The following is a 19,072-nucleotide window of genomic DNA, read 5'->3' on the forward strand; positions in this document are numbered from 1 at the left end:
AGATGATACTAGACCCGTAGAGTGGGCGAGCATGGGTGGAATAGGGACCCCATGGAACTGACGAAGTCAGGCCTACAAAGCACCTGGCCGATAATAGGCCCTCCACATTCCTTGGTGGAGTGAATGGATGGTGTTCTACTCTCCACAGGCTTCACCGCACGTGACTGAAGTCAGAAGACCAGAACTACGAACCCAGATCTCAGACAGGAAAAGGTCTCCCTGCTGCTGAGCAAGAGGGTCTCCCTGCTGGTCGGTGACAGGTGGCACTGGTCCTCGGCTCTGCTGGCATTCCCCATTCACTGGGGTCAGCCCAGAGGGGGCAGGCCATGAGGGAAGAGGACAATGAGGAACCCAAACAGAAAGCTCAGGAAGGTGACAGATGGGGCCTGTGGCTCAAGGACATCCAGTTAGAGGAACTTTCTTTTCTCGGAACAGTGCGGTCATGGGGGCAGGGAGGGACATCTTCCCCAAACAGGGAACAATTCCTTGAGCTTCAAGGTGCAGCCCCTGTGGCTCCTATTTCTCAGATTCTCTGTCTCCCGAATGAGCCATCCTTGTCCCCAAGTGACTGTGTCCCTAATGGACACTCGGGGGCCACCCCTGGCCTCTCATCTGTGCCCCTCTCTGAGAGAGCTCAAGAGCTTGATTTGCAGACGGGAAGGGACTTGGGAGGTCGCTGCCTTCATCCCACGGGTGGAGAAGCCACCCTAGACAAGGGCTGGTGTTGGGCCCTGGGTCACACCAAGGCAAGGGACAGAAGGATTCGCGGTTGTGGTCATTCACTTGGTCGGGCCAGAGTGTTGGCTTCTGAGAGGCCCGTGTGCCACCCACCTGCTGGAACGGTGCCCTTGGCCTTGGGCCGCTTGCTGAAGCCCAGAATCCCAGGGCCACCGTGGGCCTCCCTGGAATCATTTTATTTCTAAGGTAGGCAGGGGCGAGGCACTTTGGGAAATCGAGGATGAGATCTGAAGTCAGAGCCGGCTTTGGATTCTCATTCTGCCTCTTACAAAGAAGCCGGCCTCTCAAAACTTGAGTCGGTCCGCCTGCCTCTTCTGCTCCAGGCCTCCCAGGCTCCCTTCCCACTCTGGGCCTGAGCTTCCCTCACCTGCAGACCCGCCTCCTGCTGGGTACCAGGCCTCTCCATCTCTCCCCGTCCACCCCACCCTGCTCACTGTGTCAACTCACCAACCAGCTTCCCTCTCGGGGTCATGGCAACCTGCTGCTTTCTGGAACGTTCTTCACCCAGAAAGCCTCCTGCACTTCATCCGGGTCTCTTCAAAGATCTTGGCTTCTCAGAGAGGCCCTCCCCCATGGCACTGGCTAAAACACAAACCCTTGCCCCAACCTCATAGGTCCCACAGTCTTCAAGGCTGTGACCACCTCTTCCCAGGGCGACCCCAAGGGAGCAGAGAGCTCAGTGGGTCGACAGCCCCAGCTCTGTGCTTTGAAGGCCTCTCGAGCCCATGGGCTGCTCCCAGTCAGTGCCAGATGAGACACAGGCCCGGGAGACCTCCTTCCCTAGGATTGCACAGGGGACCCGCTTCTCTCCTCCTTCGTTAGGGGTCAGACCCGCCTGGCCATCTCAGGGATCCTCTGGTCCCTCCTGGTTTCTCCCCACAGGCGTCTCTGCTAACAAATTGCCTGCACATTTACTCCTGTGGAGCTGCTTCGCCACAGACTTGAACAATAGCCCACCCGTGGACCTCATGACACACGTCGCCCCCCAGAATGAAGGCACCGCGAGGACCCTGTTCTCTTCGGTGCTGCTCCCCCGTGCATAAAACTGGGACACAGTATGTGCTCAGTGAAACTCCTGTTGAATAGCTGAATGAAGTTGCTGTCAGCTTCCCGGATGCCCCAGATTTCCCATCTACCTGAAAATTAAGAGTGTGTTTTAAAGCAGGAAGGGTAATCTGTGTTTGCTCATTCCTGCTTAGGGCCTGGAGGGGAGTGCCCCTGTCAGAGAGGTCTCAGTGGCCTGCTGGCCTAGGGGCAACTTTTCACTCCTCCTGCCTGGCTGCTCCAAGTTCAGCTGCCCCTTCCCCCCAACCCCCACCAATGGGGTCCTCACAGCCACAGTAATAAGTTCTGTTGCTTTTTCAGTTTTTGTTTGTTTGTTTGTTTGTTTTAAGTTGAGAGTTCCAGGCCTCAGTTTCTCTTATATTTTGGAGTGTGTAATTTTTGATTCAAAAATGACCTTTCAAGCGTGGTGCAGTGGCCCACACCTGTAATCCCAGCGGCTCAGGAGGCTGAGACAAGAGAATCATGAGTTCAAAGCCAGCCTCAGCAATGGCGAGGCACTAAGCAACTGAGTGAGACCCTTTCTCTAAATAAAATACAAAACAGGGCTGGGGATGTGGCTCAGTGGTCGAGTGCCCCTGAGTTCAATAAAAAAAAAAAAAAAAAAAAGATCTTTCATCACCTGGTAAATCATATGAATGTTCATTCTTTTTGTTAAACTTTTAAACTTTACAGATACACCTAAGGTCCCCTTGGATCGCTGCTTCTATGCATCCTCCAAGACCACCTCTCCTCCCCTTCCCCTGTGGCTTCTGCCAACGTCTGGCCTCTGTGTTTACACACATGTATACGGAAGCAGGTGCTGTTGGTGCCCTGTCCGTCAACCTGGCAACCACCGTGGGACATTCTGGCTGGCCTCCAATTGCCAGCATCTATGTCTCTGCCCGAGAGGTTTCTCTGCAGCTATGGGTACTTGCTCTGCCCACAGACTTGGCAAACTAGAGAAGTGCTAGAGAATCTTCATGCCCAGGGAGCAGCCTTTGGTCAATGGCTGACGGGCAGGGGCACAAATGTCCCATTTCCTTCACCTTGAGCACGCTCTGCACTGGTTCCCAGTGCCCACAGTATGACCAGCCTGATAACTCACCTTTCTTTCTACCTCCTCTTTCCCACTCTCCTGCCATGGTTTCTGGAATTGGTTCCCAGATAAACTATTCAAATTTGAAACCTTGTCTGGGGTCTGCTTCTGAGGAAACGCAAATTAAGACCCATATACCCATATTTGATTCTGAAGTGTGACTATTGTTTCGTGGATGTGTTAGTATAATGGGAATTGTATTGAACAACTGTATGAAGCAATCCATCTTATTCCCATGTTCCAGATGAGGAAACTGAGACTTGGAGAGTGAAGAAATCTGCCCACCGCACCACAGCTTGTCTGAGACCGAGCAGGCACTCAAATTCAGGTCAGTTTGCTGTGCTCTGTCTATTGTCCTTCGTTTCTCTGGCGGAGAGGAGGGCGAGACTCTATGCTCTCGGTGGCATCTATATCTCCTGGGTCCAAGGGGGATGCTGGGAGTGCAGGCAGGTGACTTTAGGGGAGCACTAGGCATAAAAGTCCCAGGGCAGTGCCATCCAGAGGATGCAGTGCCAAGCAGGGGTGCAGCATAGGTGGCCCCAGCCACTGGCTAAGGGCAAAGGCACATTTCGTCCTTGAGCGAGGGTTTCTTACATCATTACCAACTCTACTCCCAGCCTGGAGAAGTGGGTTGGGGACCAAAATGCTGTGGGGATTAGTTTGAAAGATGGAGACCAAGAAAGTTCATACCACTAACTTGCTATTGGACTTTGAAAAAGCAACTTCCCCTCTCTGGGCTTTATATTCCTTTTCTATAAAAAGGGAAGCCTCACCTTATATTTGGAGAGCCAGGCTTGAAAACTCGAACGGCTAGGAGAGTTAGCAGCCGCGTCCTGGCCAGTCCCTCAATGCCAACTCCCTTCTCCTCACCCTCTGGGGCAAGGACTCCCAGAATGCAGTCTGCTCAGGATAGAGTAAGACTCATGCTTTGGGGGCTGGGCCTGTCGCTCAGTGGTAGAGCATCTGCCCAACGTGCATGAGGCCATGGGTTCAATCCGCAACACAGGGGGAAGACATTATGCATTCCACACCCACTAGGATGCAAGAAAAATCATAATAGTTATATTATAGTGAGAATATGGGGGAAACTGGAGCCCCTGTACATTGCTGGGAGGAACCTAAGGTGAGGGGAAACAGTTTGGCAATTCCTCAGAAAGTTAAAACATAGAATGATTATATGACCTAGCAATTCCACGCCAGGTATAAACCCAAGAAACTGAAAAGAGGCACTTAAGCCAATTCAGGACCACCACGGCACCATAGCCCAAAGGTGGAAACAACTGAAACCTCGTGTGCAGACATCCAGAGAAAAAGACTGCGGTCTATCCATACAATGAGTCACCCCTAAGTGGAAGGAAGGACCAACACTCGTTAGCATGTAAATGAACCTCGAAAACATGATCCTAAATCAAAGAAGCCAGACACTGGTGCACACCTGTAATCCCAGTGATGTGGGAGTCTGAGGCAGGAGGATTGCAAGTTCAAGGCCAGCCTCAGCAATTTAGCAAGGCCCTCAGCAACTTAGCGAGACCCTGTCTCAAAATAAAAAATAAAAAGGGCGGGGGATGTGGTTCCGTGGTTAAGTGCTCCTGGGTTCAATCCCCAGTACCAAAAGGAAAAAAAAAAAAAAAGCCAGATACAAAAGGCCACATATTGTATGATTATATTTATATGAAATACCTGGAAGAATAATTTAATCCAGAGACAAAATGCAAATCGGTGGTGGTGGTTGCCAGGGAATGGTGGGCCGGGGAATGGGAACAGCAACTTAATGGGAGCAACCACCTTTGGAGTGTTAAAGATGTTTTGAAACTACCTGGAGATGGTGGATGCACAACAGTGTGAATGTCATAGATGCCACTCAATTGTTTACTTCAGAATTTTGCCTGGTGTGGTGGTGCATCCTGTAATCCCAGTGGCTCAAGAGACTGAGGCTGGAGGATCTTGAGTTCAAAGCCAGACTCAGCAAAAGTGAGATGCTAAGCAACTCCATGAGACCCTGTCTCTAAATAAAATATAAAATAGGAATGGGGAATGTGGCTCAGTGGCCTAGAGCCCCTGAGTTCAATCCCCGATACCCGCCCCCCCAAAAAAGTTGATTTTATAAAGCTATGTGCACATCAGCTCAATTTACATTTTTTTAAAATTGCAAACTCCATAAGAGCACTTGTCTAGAAATAAATTATGCTGCATCAAACAGAATGGTATATGGCTGTTAAAAATTCAAGGACATTTTAATGATGTGGGGAAATATTTACAATATAACACTATATTATATAAAACACTAATGGAATGAAAACTGTATATGCAACACTATGCCAATTATGTTAAATAAAAGGTGCACAGAAGAATATATTAAAAATACTAAAATGTCTGTAATTAAAAGATTCTTACTTTCACTAAGTACCTGCTAAGCACTGTGCACAGGAAGCCAGGTGAATGGGATTTCTGGGGCAGAAGCCTCGAGGTCTGGGAGAATGGCCTTGGTCTAGAGAGAGAGGCGAGGTCAGCACAGCTGGGTTCTTCTCTCTTCTCTGCACCAGTCTCCCTGGGTGGCCCACCCAGGGCTAAGCACTCCTCTCACAAAGGGTATGGTGACAGAGCACCCTTCTGAGAGTCTCCCAGCTCTCAGTGTTTTCCTCAGGAGACACCTACCTACGTGCCCAAGGCCACCCATCCCCAAAGATCTCAGCGATGTTGTTTTAGTGAGCACTGGGACCACCCCGTGTCCATCAACAGGGAAGGAGAAAAAATGTAGGAAGGTCCTCTGATGGCACCAGGCAGTTAGAAGAAACGGACTGGACCTCTGTTTCCCATCCTGGAGAGACCCTGACAATTTAATGACCAATAAAGGGGAAAGAAAAGGAAATGGCAGACTCTCACAGTTTATAGTACTTACGTTCAATAGTTCCCCCTTACCCACAATTTAGTTTTCTACAGTTTCAGTTACCTGCACCAACAACAATCTGAAAATATTAAATGGGAAAATTCTAGAAATAAACAATTCTTTTTTTGGTACCAAGAATTGAACCCAGGGGCACTCTACCACTGAGCCACACCCCCAGCCCTATTTTGTATTTTATTTAGAGAAAGGGTCTCACTGAGTTGCTAAGCACCTTGCCATTGAGGCTGGCTTTGAACTCACGATCCTCCTATCTCAGCCTTCTGAGCCGCTGGGATTACAAGCGTGTGCCACCAGGCCTGGCTAGAAATAAACAATTCTTAACTTTCAAATGGTGTTCACTTTTGAATAGCATGATGAAATCTACACTACCTACCTCCCTGCATCCATGAGGGAAAGTGAATGATTCAATTCCTTTGTCCAGTGTATTCCTGCTATATATACTACCCACCCATTAGTCATTTCGTGTTTTTTTTTTTTTTTTTGTACCAGGTATTGAACCCAGGGGTGCTTTACCCCTAAGCCACATCCCTAACATTTTTTATTTTTTTATTTTGAGAAGGGGTCTCACTAAGTTGCCTACAACTTTGGTAAATTGCTGAGGCTGGCTTCAAATCTGCAATCCTCCTGCTTCAGGCTCCTGAGCCAATGGGATTATAGGTGTGCACCTTGAGCCTGGCTTCTTTAGTGTTTTTTTTTTTTTTTTTTTTGATCGAACCCAGGGCCTTGTGCATGCAAGGCAAGCACTCTACCAACTGAGCTATATCCCCAGCCCGCTTCTTTGGTTTTGATTATTGTCAGATCAACTGTGATGGTGCCACAGTACTTGTGTTGAAGTAATTTTTTTTTTTTTTTTTGTACTGAAGAGTAAACCCAGGGACACTTTACCATTGAACTACATCTCCAGCCCCCTTTCTAAAGATTTTTAAATTTTGAGACAGGGTCTTGCTAAATTGCTGAGGATCTAAGTTTCTGAGACTGGCCTAGAGCTTGTGATCCTCCTGCCTCAGCCTCCCGTGTCACTGGAATTACAATTACGCACCGGGATACCTGTCAAGTAACTCTTATTTTACTTAAATGGCCCCAAAGCAGCAGAATACAGATGCTGGCAATTCAGATATGCCCAACAGAAGTCATAAATTAATGAATCTGTAGGGTTCAGTATTATCCACCGTTCCAGGCATCTACTGAGGGTCTTAGAATGCATCCCTTGTGGATTAAGGAGCGCTGCTGTAGGTCTCCAAAACAGAAACAACTCTAAGCATTCTTCTGTGTTCCTACAGGTGCAATAAATCTTAAAGCGAAAACCAGAAGGACTGCAATCCACAGCACTGGTTGCCTCCGGGGATGGAAACAGGACTGAGGGATGCAGGGTGGGGGCTTAAATTGTATGTTTAGTGATTTTATTTTTTAAAAATACAAAGCATACAGGACAAAATGCTGGCATCTGTTAATTCTGGGTGATGGATTCCTGGGGTAGTTACTGTATCACCCCCCTTTGCTTTTCTGTGTTTTAACACCATGCAACCACACCCCTGCCCACACTCCCCCAAAAAAAGGAGAAGGAAGGAAAAAAAAAACATGAAATAAGGTAACATCTCTACTGTGGTCCTTCTGTGCCAGCCAAGTGGTTCTGAAAGTGGAGTCCCTGGGCAGCATCAGCATCCCCTGCAAATGAAAATTCTCAGTGTCTTGGACCAGATCTCCTGAATCAGAATCTCTCGTGTCAGGGCTGGCATTGAGGGTTTTTTTTTAATATATTTTTTTTAGTTGGACAGTTATTTTATTTATTCACTTATATATGGTGCTGCGAATTGAACCCAGTGCCTCACCTGTGCTAGGCAAGCGCTCTACCACTGAGCCACAGCCCCAGCATTATGATGAATGAGGACCCAAGTTTGAGAACCATTGGGCCAGACCTATGAGCAATCCATGTGACAATACCCCACATACACTACACACCATGCTCTGAGAGCTTTTCCTTCAGTACTTAATTTAGTCTTCACAGTGACCTCAGGAAGGAGCATTCCCAATCCAAAATCTGAAACTTTTTGAGCACTGACCCGACACCATAAATGGAGAATTCCACAAATGGCCTCAGGGGACCTGATCACCATCAAAACCTGGGTGCACTAAAAATATTGTTCCAATTCCCTTCAGGCTATGTGTTCATGAAACATACATGAAGTTCACTTGTAGACTTGGGCCTCCTCCCCCAGGGTATCTCATCCCGTATTTGCAAATAGTCAAAAATCTGGAAATATCTGAAATCCAAAACACTTCTGGATTTTTAGATAAAGGATACTCAGGCTTGTATTATTATTACCATCCCCACCAGATGGTTATGGAAACTGAGGCACAGAAAATGCAAATACCTTGCCCAGGATCCAATAGACAATTTGCTCTGGAGTCCCCTCCCCTGCCCACTACACTGTCTCCCATACATCACCTCGCAGATACTCGAGCTGCCTTGAAAGGAAGACAAAATAGCCCATTTTACAGGCGAGGAAATTGGAATTTAGAGAGGAGGAGAGTGACTTGCCCAAGGTCTCACAGAGTTGATCGAGGAGGCAGGTTGTGGGCCTTGACCTAGAGGCCTGCTGGGGGTCGGAGCCGGTGGCACCGGGTACGGGTGAGGAGGAGGACTGAGCTTAGAGATCCAGCTGCAGCCCCGCCTGGGTGTGTCTCTCACGCCACGCCTGTGCCCAGCTGCCCCAGTCCCCACGCTGGCTGCCAACCCAGCGTAACCCACCCCCACTGGGAACCGTCAGGGCCTTCCCCTCGGGGCTTCTCTTTTTCTTTTTCTTTTGCAGAAGGGGAACCTGGACGGTCCAGAGAAATAGCAGATCCAGCAAAAAGTCACTCCACAGTCCAAACTTCCCGTTTCTCTGACGATCCCAGGTTCGCAGCTAGGCGGCGGCGTTCCACCCTCACCTGGTCACCGACACTGGCTGGCGACCCCTCCTCCCAAGACCTCTCGGCCGCTCCCCTCACGTTCCCTTCTCCCCTCACTGCCCCCAGCTGCACCCATCGAGAGCCTAGCCCGCAACCCCAGGCTCCCCGCGCCCAGCCAAGACCCAGCGGAGCTCACGGTCCAAGTGGCCCCCAGCCCCGGTCGCAGCACTCACCTGGGCGCCCGCTCTTCTTCTCGCGGGCAGCCCGGATCCTCGCAGCTCGAGCGCCCCCCCAGCTCAGCAGCTCCCGGGGCCCGGGGCACCCGAGCCCAGAAGAAGATGAGCTGACTGTGGAGATCAAGAGGCTGGGGCCACTCCGGGGGCGGCGGCTTCGGCCTCGCGGGTCCTCTTGGGCTCTCCCAGCGCTGGACTGTCCGGTCCCACTCGCCTCTAAACCTACTCTGCGCCCCCGGGCTGGAACCAAGAACCCGGTGGCGCCCACAGGCCATCTGGAAGCCTTAGCCGCGCCCTGAGCGATGCAAACCCCGCCCCCAAAGTGTCCTGCCACCACCCTCTAAGATTAACCCCAGCCCAGGGATCACAACCAGTTCCCCAAGGTTCCTAACCTGTCTCCTGCTCCCAGTGTCCTTATCTCGCCTCCAGTGATCTTTTTAAAAACCCCACCCACCGGAGACTTCTAACTGCCCCAGAGGACGTTAACCCCAGGGACCCTAAGTGCCACAGACCCGAACCCTAACTCCCACCCTCCTCTTTCCAACGCTTCCCCTCTTATACATTCCCTTCCCCGGATTTTCCAAACCTGAGTCCAAAGAATTCTAACCCAGCCTCCAGTGATTTCTAACCTGCTGGTCCAAGAACCCCAGGACCCATCTCCTCCCCAAATCCTAACCCTGCCCACCCCAAGGATTTTTTGCTTTCACATCTACATCTGAAGGATTTTTAACCTGCCCCTTTCCCCAAAGATTCTAATCCAGCCAACCAAGAATCCTAACCCCTGTCTTCAAAGGATTCTAACTAAGTCCAGTGTCCTGGCACACACCTGAAATCGATACCACTGGAGAGGCTGAGGCAGGAGGATCTCAAATTTGAGGCCAGTCTGGGCGATTTAGCAAGGCCGTGTCTAAAAAATAATCCAACAAATAAAACAAAAGGACTGTGGGTGTAGGAGAGACTGTTTCAATCCCTGGTCTGAAAACAACACAAAACACCAACTAACCAAACAAAAGCCCCCCAAACTAACAATGTTCTCAAGATTTATAACCCTAACCTGGAGGAGGGTGAGGTGGGGGGCATGGGCATTGAACCCAGGGACGCTTAACAACTAAGCAACATCTCCAGCTTTTTTTTTTTTTTTTTTTTTTTAGACAGGGTCTCCATAGATTGCTCAGTGGCTCGCTAAATCGCTCAGGCTGGCTTTGAATTCACCATCCTCCTGCTGCAGCCCCCCACCCCCACCCCCAGCTGCTGGGATTGCAGGCCTTCCTCCCCAGCCCAGGTTACTGACCTGGGGACTCTAATTGCTCCTGGCTGATTCTCCAATTCCTTCTGCCCCAAGAGTTTTATTGAATCTCCAGGATTCTAACCCTCACCACCCCCAAAATCTCAACCTGGCCCTTTATGGATTCTGACCTCTCCTGTTGAAGGATTCCTAGCCTCTCTTACTCTACCGCCTCCTCACTGTTAGGGGAGTCTAACTGCCCCACTCCCAAATTTTCTGTTCTGTTTTCGCGCATTCCAATCCCTCCCTTCTCACCTGGCCCCTCCCCCAGTGTGTGGTTAGCAGCCCCTCCCCCCTCCCAGCGCTATTCAAATGCCATGCAAAGTCCTGCCCACAGGGACCTCCTGGGGTCCTCCTGGCCAGGGTTCAGGACAACTCAAGGACTTCCCAAATTGACCGGGGAGAAAGGGCTTGACTGCAGGTGACGGAATCCCCAAATGGATTAGATGTGCCCAGCTCCCAGAAAGATAAGGACTGTGTCACCCGTGGAACACACCTCCAAAACCTACAGGCCCATCCAGGTCACCATGCTCTCTCCTTCATGCGCTTAAGATGCGTCCATTGGTGCTGGGCTCTGCTCCGGAGGCTGGTCTGTAGGGCTTCTCAGACTCAGCTCCGTGGACATTTGGCTGCAGAATTCATTATCGTGGACCGTCCTGAGCGTAGTGGGATGTTTAATAGCTCTCCTGGGCTGTGCTCACCAGGAGCCAGTAGCACCCCTTTCCCCATTTGTGACAACCAAAGACGTATCCATACATGCCAAATGTCCCCTGAGTTGGCAGAACCATGAAAAAGAAAGACAAGACCTTTTATGAGTTCCGTAAATGAGCTTGACTATATATACAGATAGATTATATATGTGTGTATGTATGCATATATGCCCTTTTAAAAATAGGCAGTATTGTGAATGTGTGTTCAGTTTACTTGAGTGGTACTTACTCAACCTGTTCTTCTCATTCGTCACAGTTGCTGATATGTAGCCAGCTGTGGATGTGACTGCGGTGGAGTCCTTGTTTACACTCTCCCCATTTTTTTCCTTCATTTTCTAGGTCACGGACACCCAGGCTGCACACCATGTCTAATTACTGTAAATGATGCCACAGGGACATTCTCACACACATCCCCTGAGGGACTCAGGTGAGAATTTTGCAAAGACTTGTTTTGCCATGAGTGACAGGAACATGCAGGATGGCCACTGTCCTGCTCTCCCTTGGTGTCTGTCGTCCACTGGGCCTAGTTTGTGTTCCTCAGTCACAGACCCTGGACACAGATTGACATGGCAGTAGTGGACAGTGGCTTAGGAGACAGAAAACGCTGGTCGGGCAGTGGGAGGATGAGAGAGAAGGGGAGGGAGGGAGCCTTACTAGCGCGGTTCCATTGGGGGCAACTGGATGAGCCTGGGGACGTCCTGGAGGCAGCCAGAGTATCCAGTGTAGGGTCCCACCCGGGAGGAGGGAGCTGGGCATGTCTACACCGACTCCCTCCCGTCAGGCACTGGAGAGGGCTACTGGAGGGCATCCATCCTGTGGCATTGCCAGCCTGCTGCCCGCTCCCCCAGTCACCAGAGCCTCCAAGGGGAGCAAGGCAGGTCCTGGGACGGGGCATCTGCATCAGCCACCAGCAAAGGGCCACAGAGAGCTGAGACGTCGTCCTCTTCAAGGACAATTGACCCATATTCTTTACTATTAATGTTGCAATCAAATCCTTGTGCGTGTTCCCAAAGCTCCTATCAACTTTATTGTAGCAGAATTCTTCTCCTGTTTTTGTTTTGTTTTTCCTTTTGTACCAGGGATTGAACCCAGAGGCACTCTACCACGGAGCCCCATCCCCATCCCTTTTTATTTTTTATTTGAGACAGAGTCTCCGTAAGTTGCTTAGGGCCTTGCTAAGTTGCTGAGACTGGTTTTCTGGTCTTCCTGCCTCAGCTTCCTGAGTCGCTAGGATTACAGGAGTGTGCTACTGTGCCTGACCAGCATAATTAAAAAATTTTTTTTGTAGTTGTATATGGACAGAATGCCATTATTTTATTTGTTTCACGTTTTTAATGTGGTGCTAAGGATCAAACCCAGTGCCTCACATAGGTGAGGCAGGCGCTCTGCCACTGAGCTATAGCCCCAGCCCTAGCATAATTTTTATAAATAAAAAGTACCATAATAAATATTCAGCTTGATGAGTTTTGACAAATATATACCTCTGTAACTAATCACCACCCCAATCAAGATATAGAACATTTCCATTATCCAGAAACAGTCCCTTACAGTCTATTACATCAACTTGTCCCACCCTTAGGTGGCCTGAGGTAACAGGGCATTGATTGGCCTTTTTGTCATTATAGATTAACCTTGTCCTGTCTAGAATTTTACATAAAAGCATTCCTACGTATTTATTTAATATTTATCTTTTTTCACTTGCTTTTGAGGTTTTCTAAATTGTCTCACTTTCCACTAGTTTGTTCCTTTTCAGGGCTGAGTAGTATTCCATTGTATAGATGTGTCACTGTCAGTTTATTCATTTACTTGTTGATGGGCCTTTGGGTTGTCTTTGGTTTTTGTTGTGTAAATAAAGCTGCTATGTATAAGTCTTTGTATGGAAATATTTTTATTTCTATTGAGTAAATGCTTAGAATTGTTGGATCATAGAGTAAGTGTATGTTAATAAAATTCATAATAAAATCCACAACTAATGTGCAAGTTTATAATAAACTGTGCATGTTTAATTTCACAATAGACTGTTTTCAAAGAGGTTATATCACTCTGTGTTTCCATTAGCAATGTGTGATTTCCAGTTGTTCCACATCCTTGCCAACATTTGATATTGTCATTCCTTTCTAAAAAAAAAGTTTCTAGTTGTAGATGGACACAACACCTTTATTTCATTTATTTAAATCTATGTGGTGCTGAGGGTGGAACCCAGTGCCTCACACGTGCCAGGTGAGCGCTCTTACCACTGAGCCACAACCCCAGCCCCTGTTATTCTTTTTAATGAAAAAAAAATTCTCCTCTAACTTTGATATTTGCTTCAAAGAACATTTGTATAATTATGGATTTTATTCTAAAACACTGGTCTTTGGAGTGACAAACATTTTTTTCTATTCATTCATTCATTTCTTGTCCTAGGATATATAGCTGGTCACAGAGGTGGAGCTCAACACTTCATCCTGAGTCAGACTGGAGTTCACACCTTGGCTTGCCATCTGCCAACTGGGTGATAGTGTGCAACCCAGGTCACCTCTCCGAGCTTGTTGCTTCATCTGTCAAGAGGGAATAAAATTAATGCTTACCCTAGAAGGTCATTGCAAAAATCAAATGTAAGTGAAAAGTGCTTAAGCACAGTATGTGTAGCCAATTTCCTTTTGTTGTTGTTTGTTTGTTTTGTTGGCATAGAACTCAGGAGCACTTAACCACTGAACCACATCCCCAGCCATTTATTTATTTATTTGGTATTTTTATTTAGGGGCAGAGTCTCATTAAGTTGCTTATGGCCTCACTAAGTACCTGAGGCTGGCTTTGAGTTGTCCTGCCTCAGCCTCAGGAGCCGCTGGGATGACAGGGATGTGCCACGTGCCTGGCTAGATAGGCAGTGTCTTCAGTGGAACCTCTGACTATGTCATTAAGTTTTATACTGCTGCTTGGACGTTGATTCCAGCACACTTTGGAAGTCACCTCTGGTGCAACCTGCCTTGTTCCAAAGAAGAAATAGATTTTTTTTAAAAGTATTTTCCTTCAGATAATGGATCCTTTTGACCATGGATACAAAGAACCCTGGAATGACTTTAGCTGGGCCTGAAGTCAGGTGATCTCAGTGGGTCCCAGGGCAGGACTCTCGTCCCCCTTCCCCACATTTGCAGCCTGAGCATGGCATTTAGTGACTCTGATTCTCTCAGTCAACAAACATTTATCGAGCACCTTCTGAGTCTGGGTGTCTGAATGGTGTCAGGGAAACAGAGGACGAGGCAGCCGCCATCCCTGGCCCCGGGGGGTTTCACCTTCACGCTGGGCATTAAACCTGTGCTTCCAAGAATAAGGGCAGGTTAGAACTGTGACAGTGCCAGCGAGGGGTGGGGATCCATACAGGAGCTTTGAGGGGTCGACAGGGGAAGGTAGGGAGGGCTTCCGGGAGGAGGCAGCATTTGCGCAGATACCAGAGGATGAACAGGAGCCGGCGAGGCAGAGAACCAAGGCAAAGGAGCAGCTGGTGGTTGGCGTCCATCTCCGATGGCCTCTCAGTGTTCGCTCCGCTGGGCACTTGGCCCCTCCTACTCTGAGTCCAGTGAATCGGGGCCACCTGCCTGATTTCTGCAGTTAGGGATGGTGGAAAACAGAGAGCGTGACTGCTGAGGCTGGTTCCTAAGAGACACTGTGACTCTCTCCCTGTCACTCCTTCTGGAGGAAGCCAGCTGTCCTGCTGTGAGGACACTCAGCAATTTGAGGAGGATGTGACAGGAGGTGAGGCCTCCTTCCAAGGACCAGCACTGACCCTCCAACCCTCAGCCACGTGTGTGGCCACCTGGAAATGGATCCTCCGGTCAAGCTTTGAAAGGACCAAAGCCTAGGCTGACGTCCTGGCCGGGCGCCAAGGAAGACCCGAGCCAGATCCCCAGTTACAGCTGCACCCAGGTTCCTGGAGTACAGAACGGGGGAAGTGCTACATTCTTATTGGTTTAAGCTGTTACATTTTGGGGTGACTTTGTGCCATGTGGACAACTAATTCAAGATGCAAAGGCCTCAAGGTGGGAGGGGGCCTTGTATGTCTCAAGAACCCCCAGAGACCTGGGGCGAGGGCCACGAGGCTGGCCAGGTCACTCAGGCCCTTGTTGTCCTCTGTAAGGAGTGTGGATTTGATTCTAAGATTCATGGGAAGCCACTGGATGGAGATGGATGGGGAGTTGGCATGGCCAGCCTTATATTCAATTTTTCTTTTTTTTTTGGTACCAGGGATTGAACTCAGGGGCGCTTGACCACTGAGCCACATCCCCAGCCCTATTTCATATTTTATTTAGAGACAGGGTCTCACTGAGTTGCTTAGGGCCTGGCTAAATTCCTGCAGCTGGCTTTGAACTCATGATCTTCCTGCCTCAGCCTCCCAGGCCACTAAGATTACAGGCGTGGGCCACCGTGCCTGGCTTACAGTCAAATGCTGGTGGAGTCCCTACTATGGTCCACACTCTACTCCTAATGCTAAGGAAATAATAGAGAATTAGAAGTTGCTTTTGCTAAAAGCCCTGGTTCTTCCTTTGGGCCTGTAGATGCCCAATGGGGAACTAAAAGCAGGACAAAGCTGTTTTCATTTTGAATCTGTCTTCACATTCCTGCTCAGCTCTGTGTGCAGGCATGTTAGTCATTTGAGGACTGTTCATTTAAAAACTGGTAACACAAGGTTTATTAGGCTTATATTTACCTAATCTACCTCATTCTCCTTCAAGACTAGTGACACCAAGGGGCATTTGACACCAGCTTCTAGTGTCCTGTTCCAGACCCCAGAGTGGTGCTTACGAGTCTGTAGTCACTGCCCAACGGCTTCCAGAAACAGCCTTCCAGAAGAGCAGCCCACCACGAGACTGCCCTCCTCGGCAGGAGCAGTCATTTCCTGGGAACCGAAGGCCCTTCCAGGATCACAGGTCTAACGCATAAACATCCTGAGCAGCAAACAGAGGTTGTACCCTAGAGTGGCGAGGACCGCGCTGGAACCAGCACTGAGATGGTGACCCACCAGATCTCAGTTTGACCAAGACTGTTGAATCCTGTACACCCCCCTGCCACCCCCGAGTTTTCCTCTGTTTAAACCCAAAGCTCGGGTCAGGACCTGCAGCCTGGGCTGAGACAATCTCCCATCGCCTCCCCACAAGGCCACACGGGTTCAAGTTCCTCTCCAGTTTTCACTGTTATTTTTTCCATTTGGATTTTGGAGTGAGTGGCGACATCTGATTTGTTAGGACCCCTGCCTGGAGTCAGACTCCGGCTGAGGACTTTAGTAACAAAGACAAACTGATTTAAAAAATTAATTTTTTGTGCTCTTAGAATTTATACTCTGTAAAGGAAGACGGATAATAAACAGATACTGAGAATATATCTTTTTTTTTTCTTTCTTTGGTACTAGGGATGAACCCAGGGGTGTTTAACCTCTGAGCCATATCCGCAGCACCCCTTTTATTTATTTATTTATTTATTTATTTATTTTTAAAATTTAGAGACAGAGTCTCACTGAGTTGCTCAGGCCCTGGCTAAGTTGCTGAGGCTGGCTTTGAACCTGCGATCCTCCTGCCTCAGACTCCTGAGCCACTGGGATGACAGGCCTGTGCCACTGTGCCTAGCTCTGAGAGCACATCTTATACAAGGGATGACATGGGTTACAGCAGGACAAAGGAAGGCAAAGGGCAGAGGCAGCGTGTTGGGAGAGGAGGGTGCTGTGACCTGAGGCAGGGTGGTCAGGAGCCTCTCTGAGGAGGCGCCATGAGAGGCAGACCTGCTGACTTGGGGAAATGCATCATGTGATAATCTGGGGGTGGGAGGCCTGTCCCAAGGAGAAGGAACAGTGATAGCAAAGGTCCTGAAAGGCAATGGCAGTGCTGTTACAGCATGCCAGGGACCAGGGTGGCTGGAATGCAGGGTGATGGAGGTGGCACGGTAGAGGTAGTAGCCTGGATGGTGATGCACAAACGTCTTAGTATCCATGTTAAACTTTGATTGACATGAGAGGGAGTTTGGGAGGATTTTGAACAGAGCAGTGAGCCAAATGGGCTGAAATTACGTTTTCATAACTTGAAATGAAGCACAGAGGTAATTGTACGAGCTTAAAAGAAAGAAAAAACACAGCAGTGAATCTTTGTGGCTCGAGGTTAGGCAAAGGCTTCTTAGATAATGCACGAGTAACAAAAGGGACATTTTAACAGAATCTGCTGGGCTGCTGGGTGGAGAATGGATTAGAGGACAGGAGGGCAACAGGGAGTCCGGAGAGGGGGCCAAGGCAGTCACCAAGGGCGGGATGATGGGGCAAGAGTAGTGGCTACTGGTAATAAAAAGAGCTCAGAAAGGGCTGGAGACATAGCACTTGCCTCGCATGCCCAAGGCCCTGGGTTCAACCCCCAGCACCACACACACACACACACACACAAAAAAAAAAAAAAAAAAAAAAAAGAGAGAGAGAGAGAGAGAGAGAAAAGAAAAAGAAAGCTTAGAAAAAGAAGAGATCATTGTAGCGCTGCTTTTACTAGATTGGACAAAGTGGTGCAGTGACACATGCCTGTCAACCCAGACACTCAGGAGGCTAAGGTAAGAGGATTGCAAGCCTGAGGCCAGCCTCAGCAACTCAGTGAGACCCTGTCTCAAAACAAAAAGTAAAAAATCTGGAGATGTAGCTTTAATGGTAGAGCAGCCCTGGGTTCAATCCCTAGTAGCTGGGTGAAAAAAAAATGGTTGGACAACCAAAATGTCCATTATTTAGAGATGGGGAAAATAAATGTTAATACAATAGTGGAATACTAAGCAGTTGTCTAAATGCAAAATCCGATTGTATTTCTTTTTCTTTTCTTTTCTTTTTTTTGGTATGGGGATTGAACTTGGGGCCTTGTGCATGCAAGGCAAGCACTTACCAACTGAGCTATATCCTCACCCCAAAACCGACTGTATTTCTAGGTTCTAGTAATAAACAATCTGAAACCGAAGTTAGGAAAATCCCATTTCTGATATTAAATTACTGTAAACAATAAAATACTCAGATCTAGGGATATAACTCAGTAGCTTAGTGGTAGAGAACTTGCCTAGCATGTGTGGGGCCTGGGTTTGATCTCCAGTACTGAAAAAAAAACACAGAATAAGATCAGGATAAATTTACAAAAGAAGTAACTCTGAAAGTTACAAAACATTCTTGAGATAAATTGATGGTTTAGCCAGGTGTGGTGGCACATGCCTGTAATCCTGTGGCTCGGGAAGCTGAGGCAGGAGGATCGTGAGTTCAAAGCCAGTCTCAGCAAAAGCAAGGCACTAAGCAACTCAGTGAGACCCTGTCTCTGAATAAAATACAAAATAGGGCTGGGGATGTATCTCAGTAGCCAAGTGCCCCAAAATTCAATTCCCATTTTCAAAAAAAAAAAAGAAAGAAAGAAAAGAAATTTATGGCTTAAGTAATATCATCCCATGAGATTGGAAAGATGTCCAATGTTCATGGATTGGAAAATTTGAGATTGTTAAAATGACAATACTCTCCAGATCTTTTTTTTTTTTTTTTTTTTTTTTTTTTTTTTGGTTGTGTGGGGTATGGACCTACACTCTCACACATGGTAGGCAAGTGCTCTATCACTGAATTACTACTGAGCTACATCCCCGTCCTCCCCGTCCCCATTTTTTCAGACAGAGTCTCATAATTTGCTGAGAATTTTGAACTTGGAATTTTCCACTTTAGCCTCTTAGCCTCTGACTCACTGGGATTACAAGTGTGTGCCACCACACCGAGCTGACTCCCTAAATTGATGAACACTATTCCTAACAAAATCCCAGTTGTAACTGGACATGGTGGTGCATGCCTCTATTCCATTGACTTGAGAGGCTGAGGTAGGTGGATCACCAGTTCCAGATCAGCCTCAGCAATTTATCAAGGTCCTAAGCAACTTCTGAAACCCTGTCTCAAAATAAAATATAAAAATGGCTGGGGATGTAGCTCAGTAGTAAAGCACATAGATCTTAAAATTTATATGGAAATGCAAGGAATCCAGAACAGCTTATAGTTTTGAAAAAACAGGGTTGGAGGACTCTCTCATACTTTCCAGTTTCAAAACTTACTACAAACTACCTTAAACCAAATATTGTGGCATTAGCATAAGGATAACAATGTTTGTCTGATGGAAGAGAATTGAGAGTTGACAAGTCAACCATTACATTTACATC

At 48.1% G+C, this 19,072-nt stretch overlaps 2 protein-coding genes across 11 annotated transcripts in view; both read right to left on the reverse strand.

Annotated features, from left to right (window-relative positions):
• HCK (HCK proto-oncogene, Src family tyrosine kinase) overlaps positions 1–9,221 on the reverse strand; it is a 40,397-nt gene extending 31,176 nt beyond the window's left edge. The window contains exons 1-3 of one of the 4 annotated variants that reach the window (XM_081293182.1): positions 8,909–9,044; positions 5,534–5,707; positions 5,286–5,366 (exon numbers count right to left, since the gene is read on the reverse strand). Coding sequence is in view for 2 of the 4 variants with exons in the window: in XM_081293181.1 (XP_081149307.1) it covers positions 8,909–9,183 (275 nt within the window). In the remaining 2 variants the exon portion in view is untranslated. Of the gene's footprint in view, positions 1–5,285; positions 5,367–5,533; positions 5,708–8,908 lie in introns of all 4 variants that reach the window. The other 3 variants (XM_081293183.1, XM_081293181.1, XM_081293180.1) reach the window with 3 other exon arrangements.
• A 4,000-nt stretch (positions 9,222–13,221) lies between these two features.
• Positions 13,222–19,072, reverse strand: part of CCM2L (CCM2 like scaffold protein) — a 33,947-nt gene continuing 28,096 nt past the window's right edge. For 2 of the 7 annotated variants that reach the window (XM_081290666.1, XM_081290665.1), the window contains 4 exons: positions 14,335–14,488; positions 14,099–14,203; positions 13,688–13,871; positions 13,222–13,443 (listed from right to left, as the gene is read on the reverse strand). In XM_081290666.1, the coding sequence (XP_081146792.1) occupies positions 13,721–13,871; positions 14,099–14,203; positions 14,335–14,488 (410 nt within the window). In that variant the 3' untranslated portion in view covers positions 13,222–13,443; positions 13,688–13,720. Of the gene's footprint in view, positions 13,444–13,687; positions 13,872–14,098; positions 14,204–14,334; positions 14,489–19,072 lie in introns of those variants that run through there. The other 5 variants (XM_081290670.1, XM_081290669.1, XM_081290668.1 and 2 more) reach the window with 5 other exon arrangements.

The sequence above is a fragment of the Spermophilus citellus genome (assembly GCF_964194105.1).
Source record: "Spermophilus citellus genome assembly, chromosome: 4".
Lineage (NCBI taxonomy): Eukaryota > Metazoa > Chordata > Mammalia > Rodentia > Sciuridae > Spermophilus > Spermophilus citellus.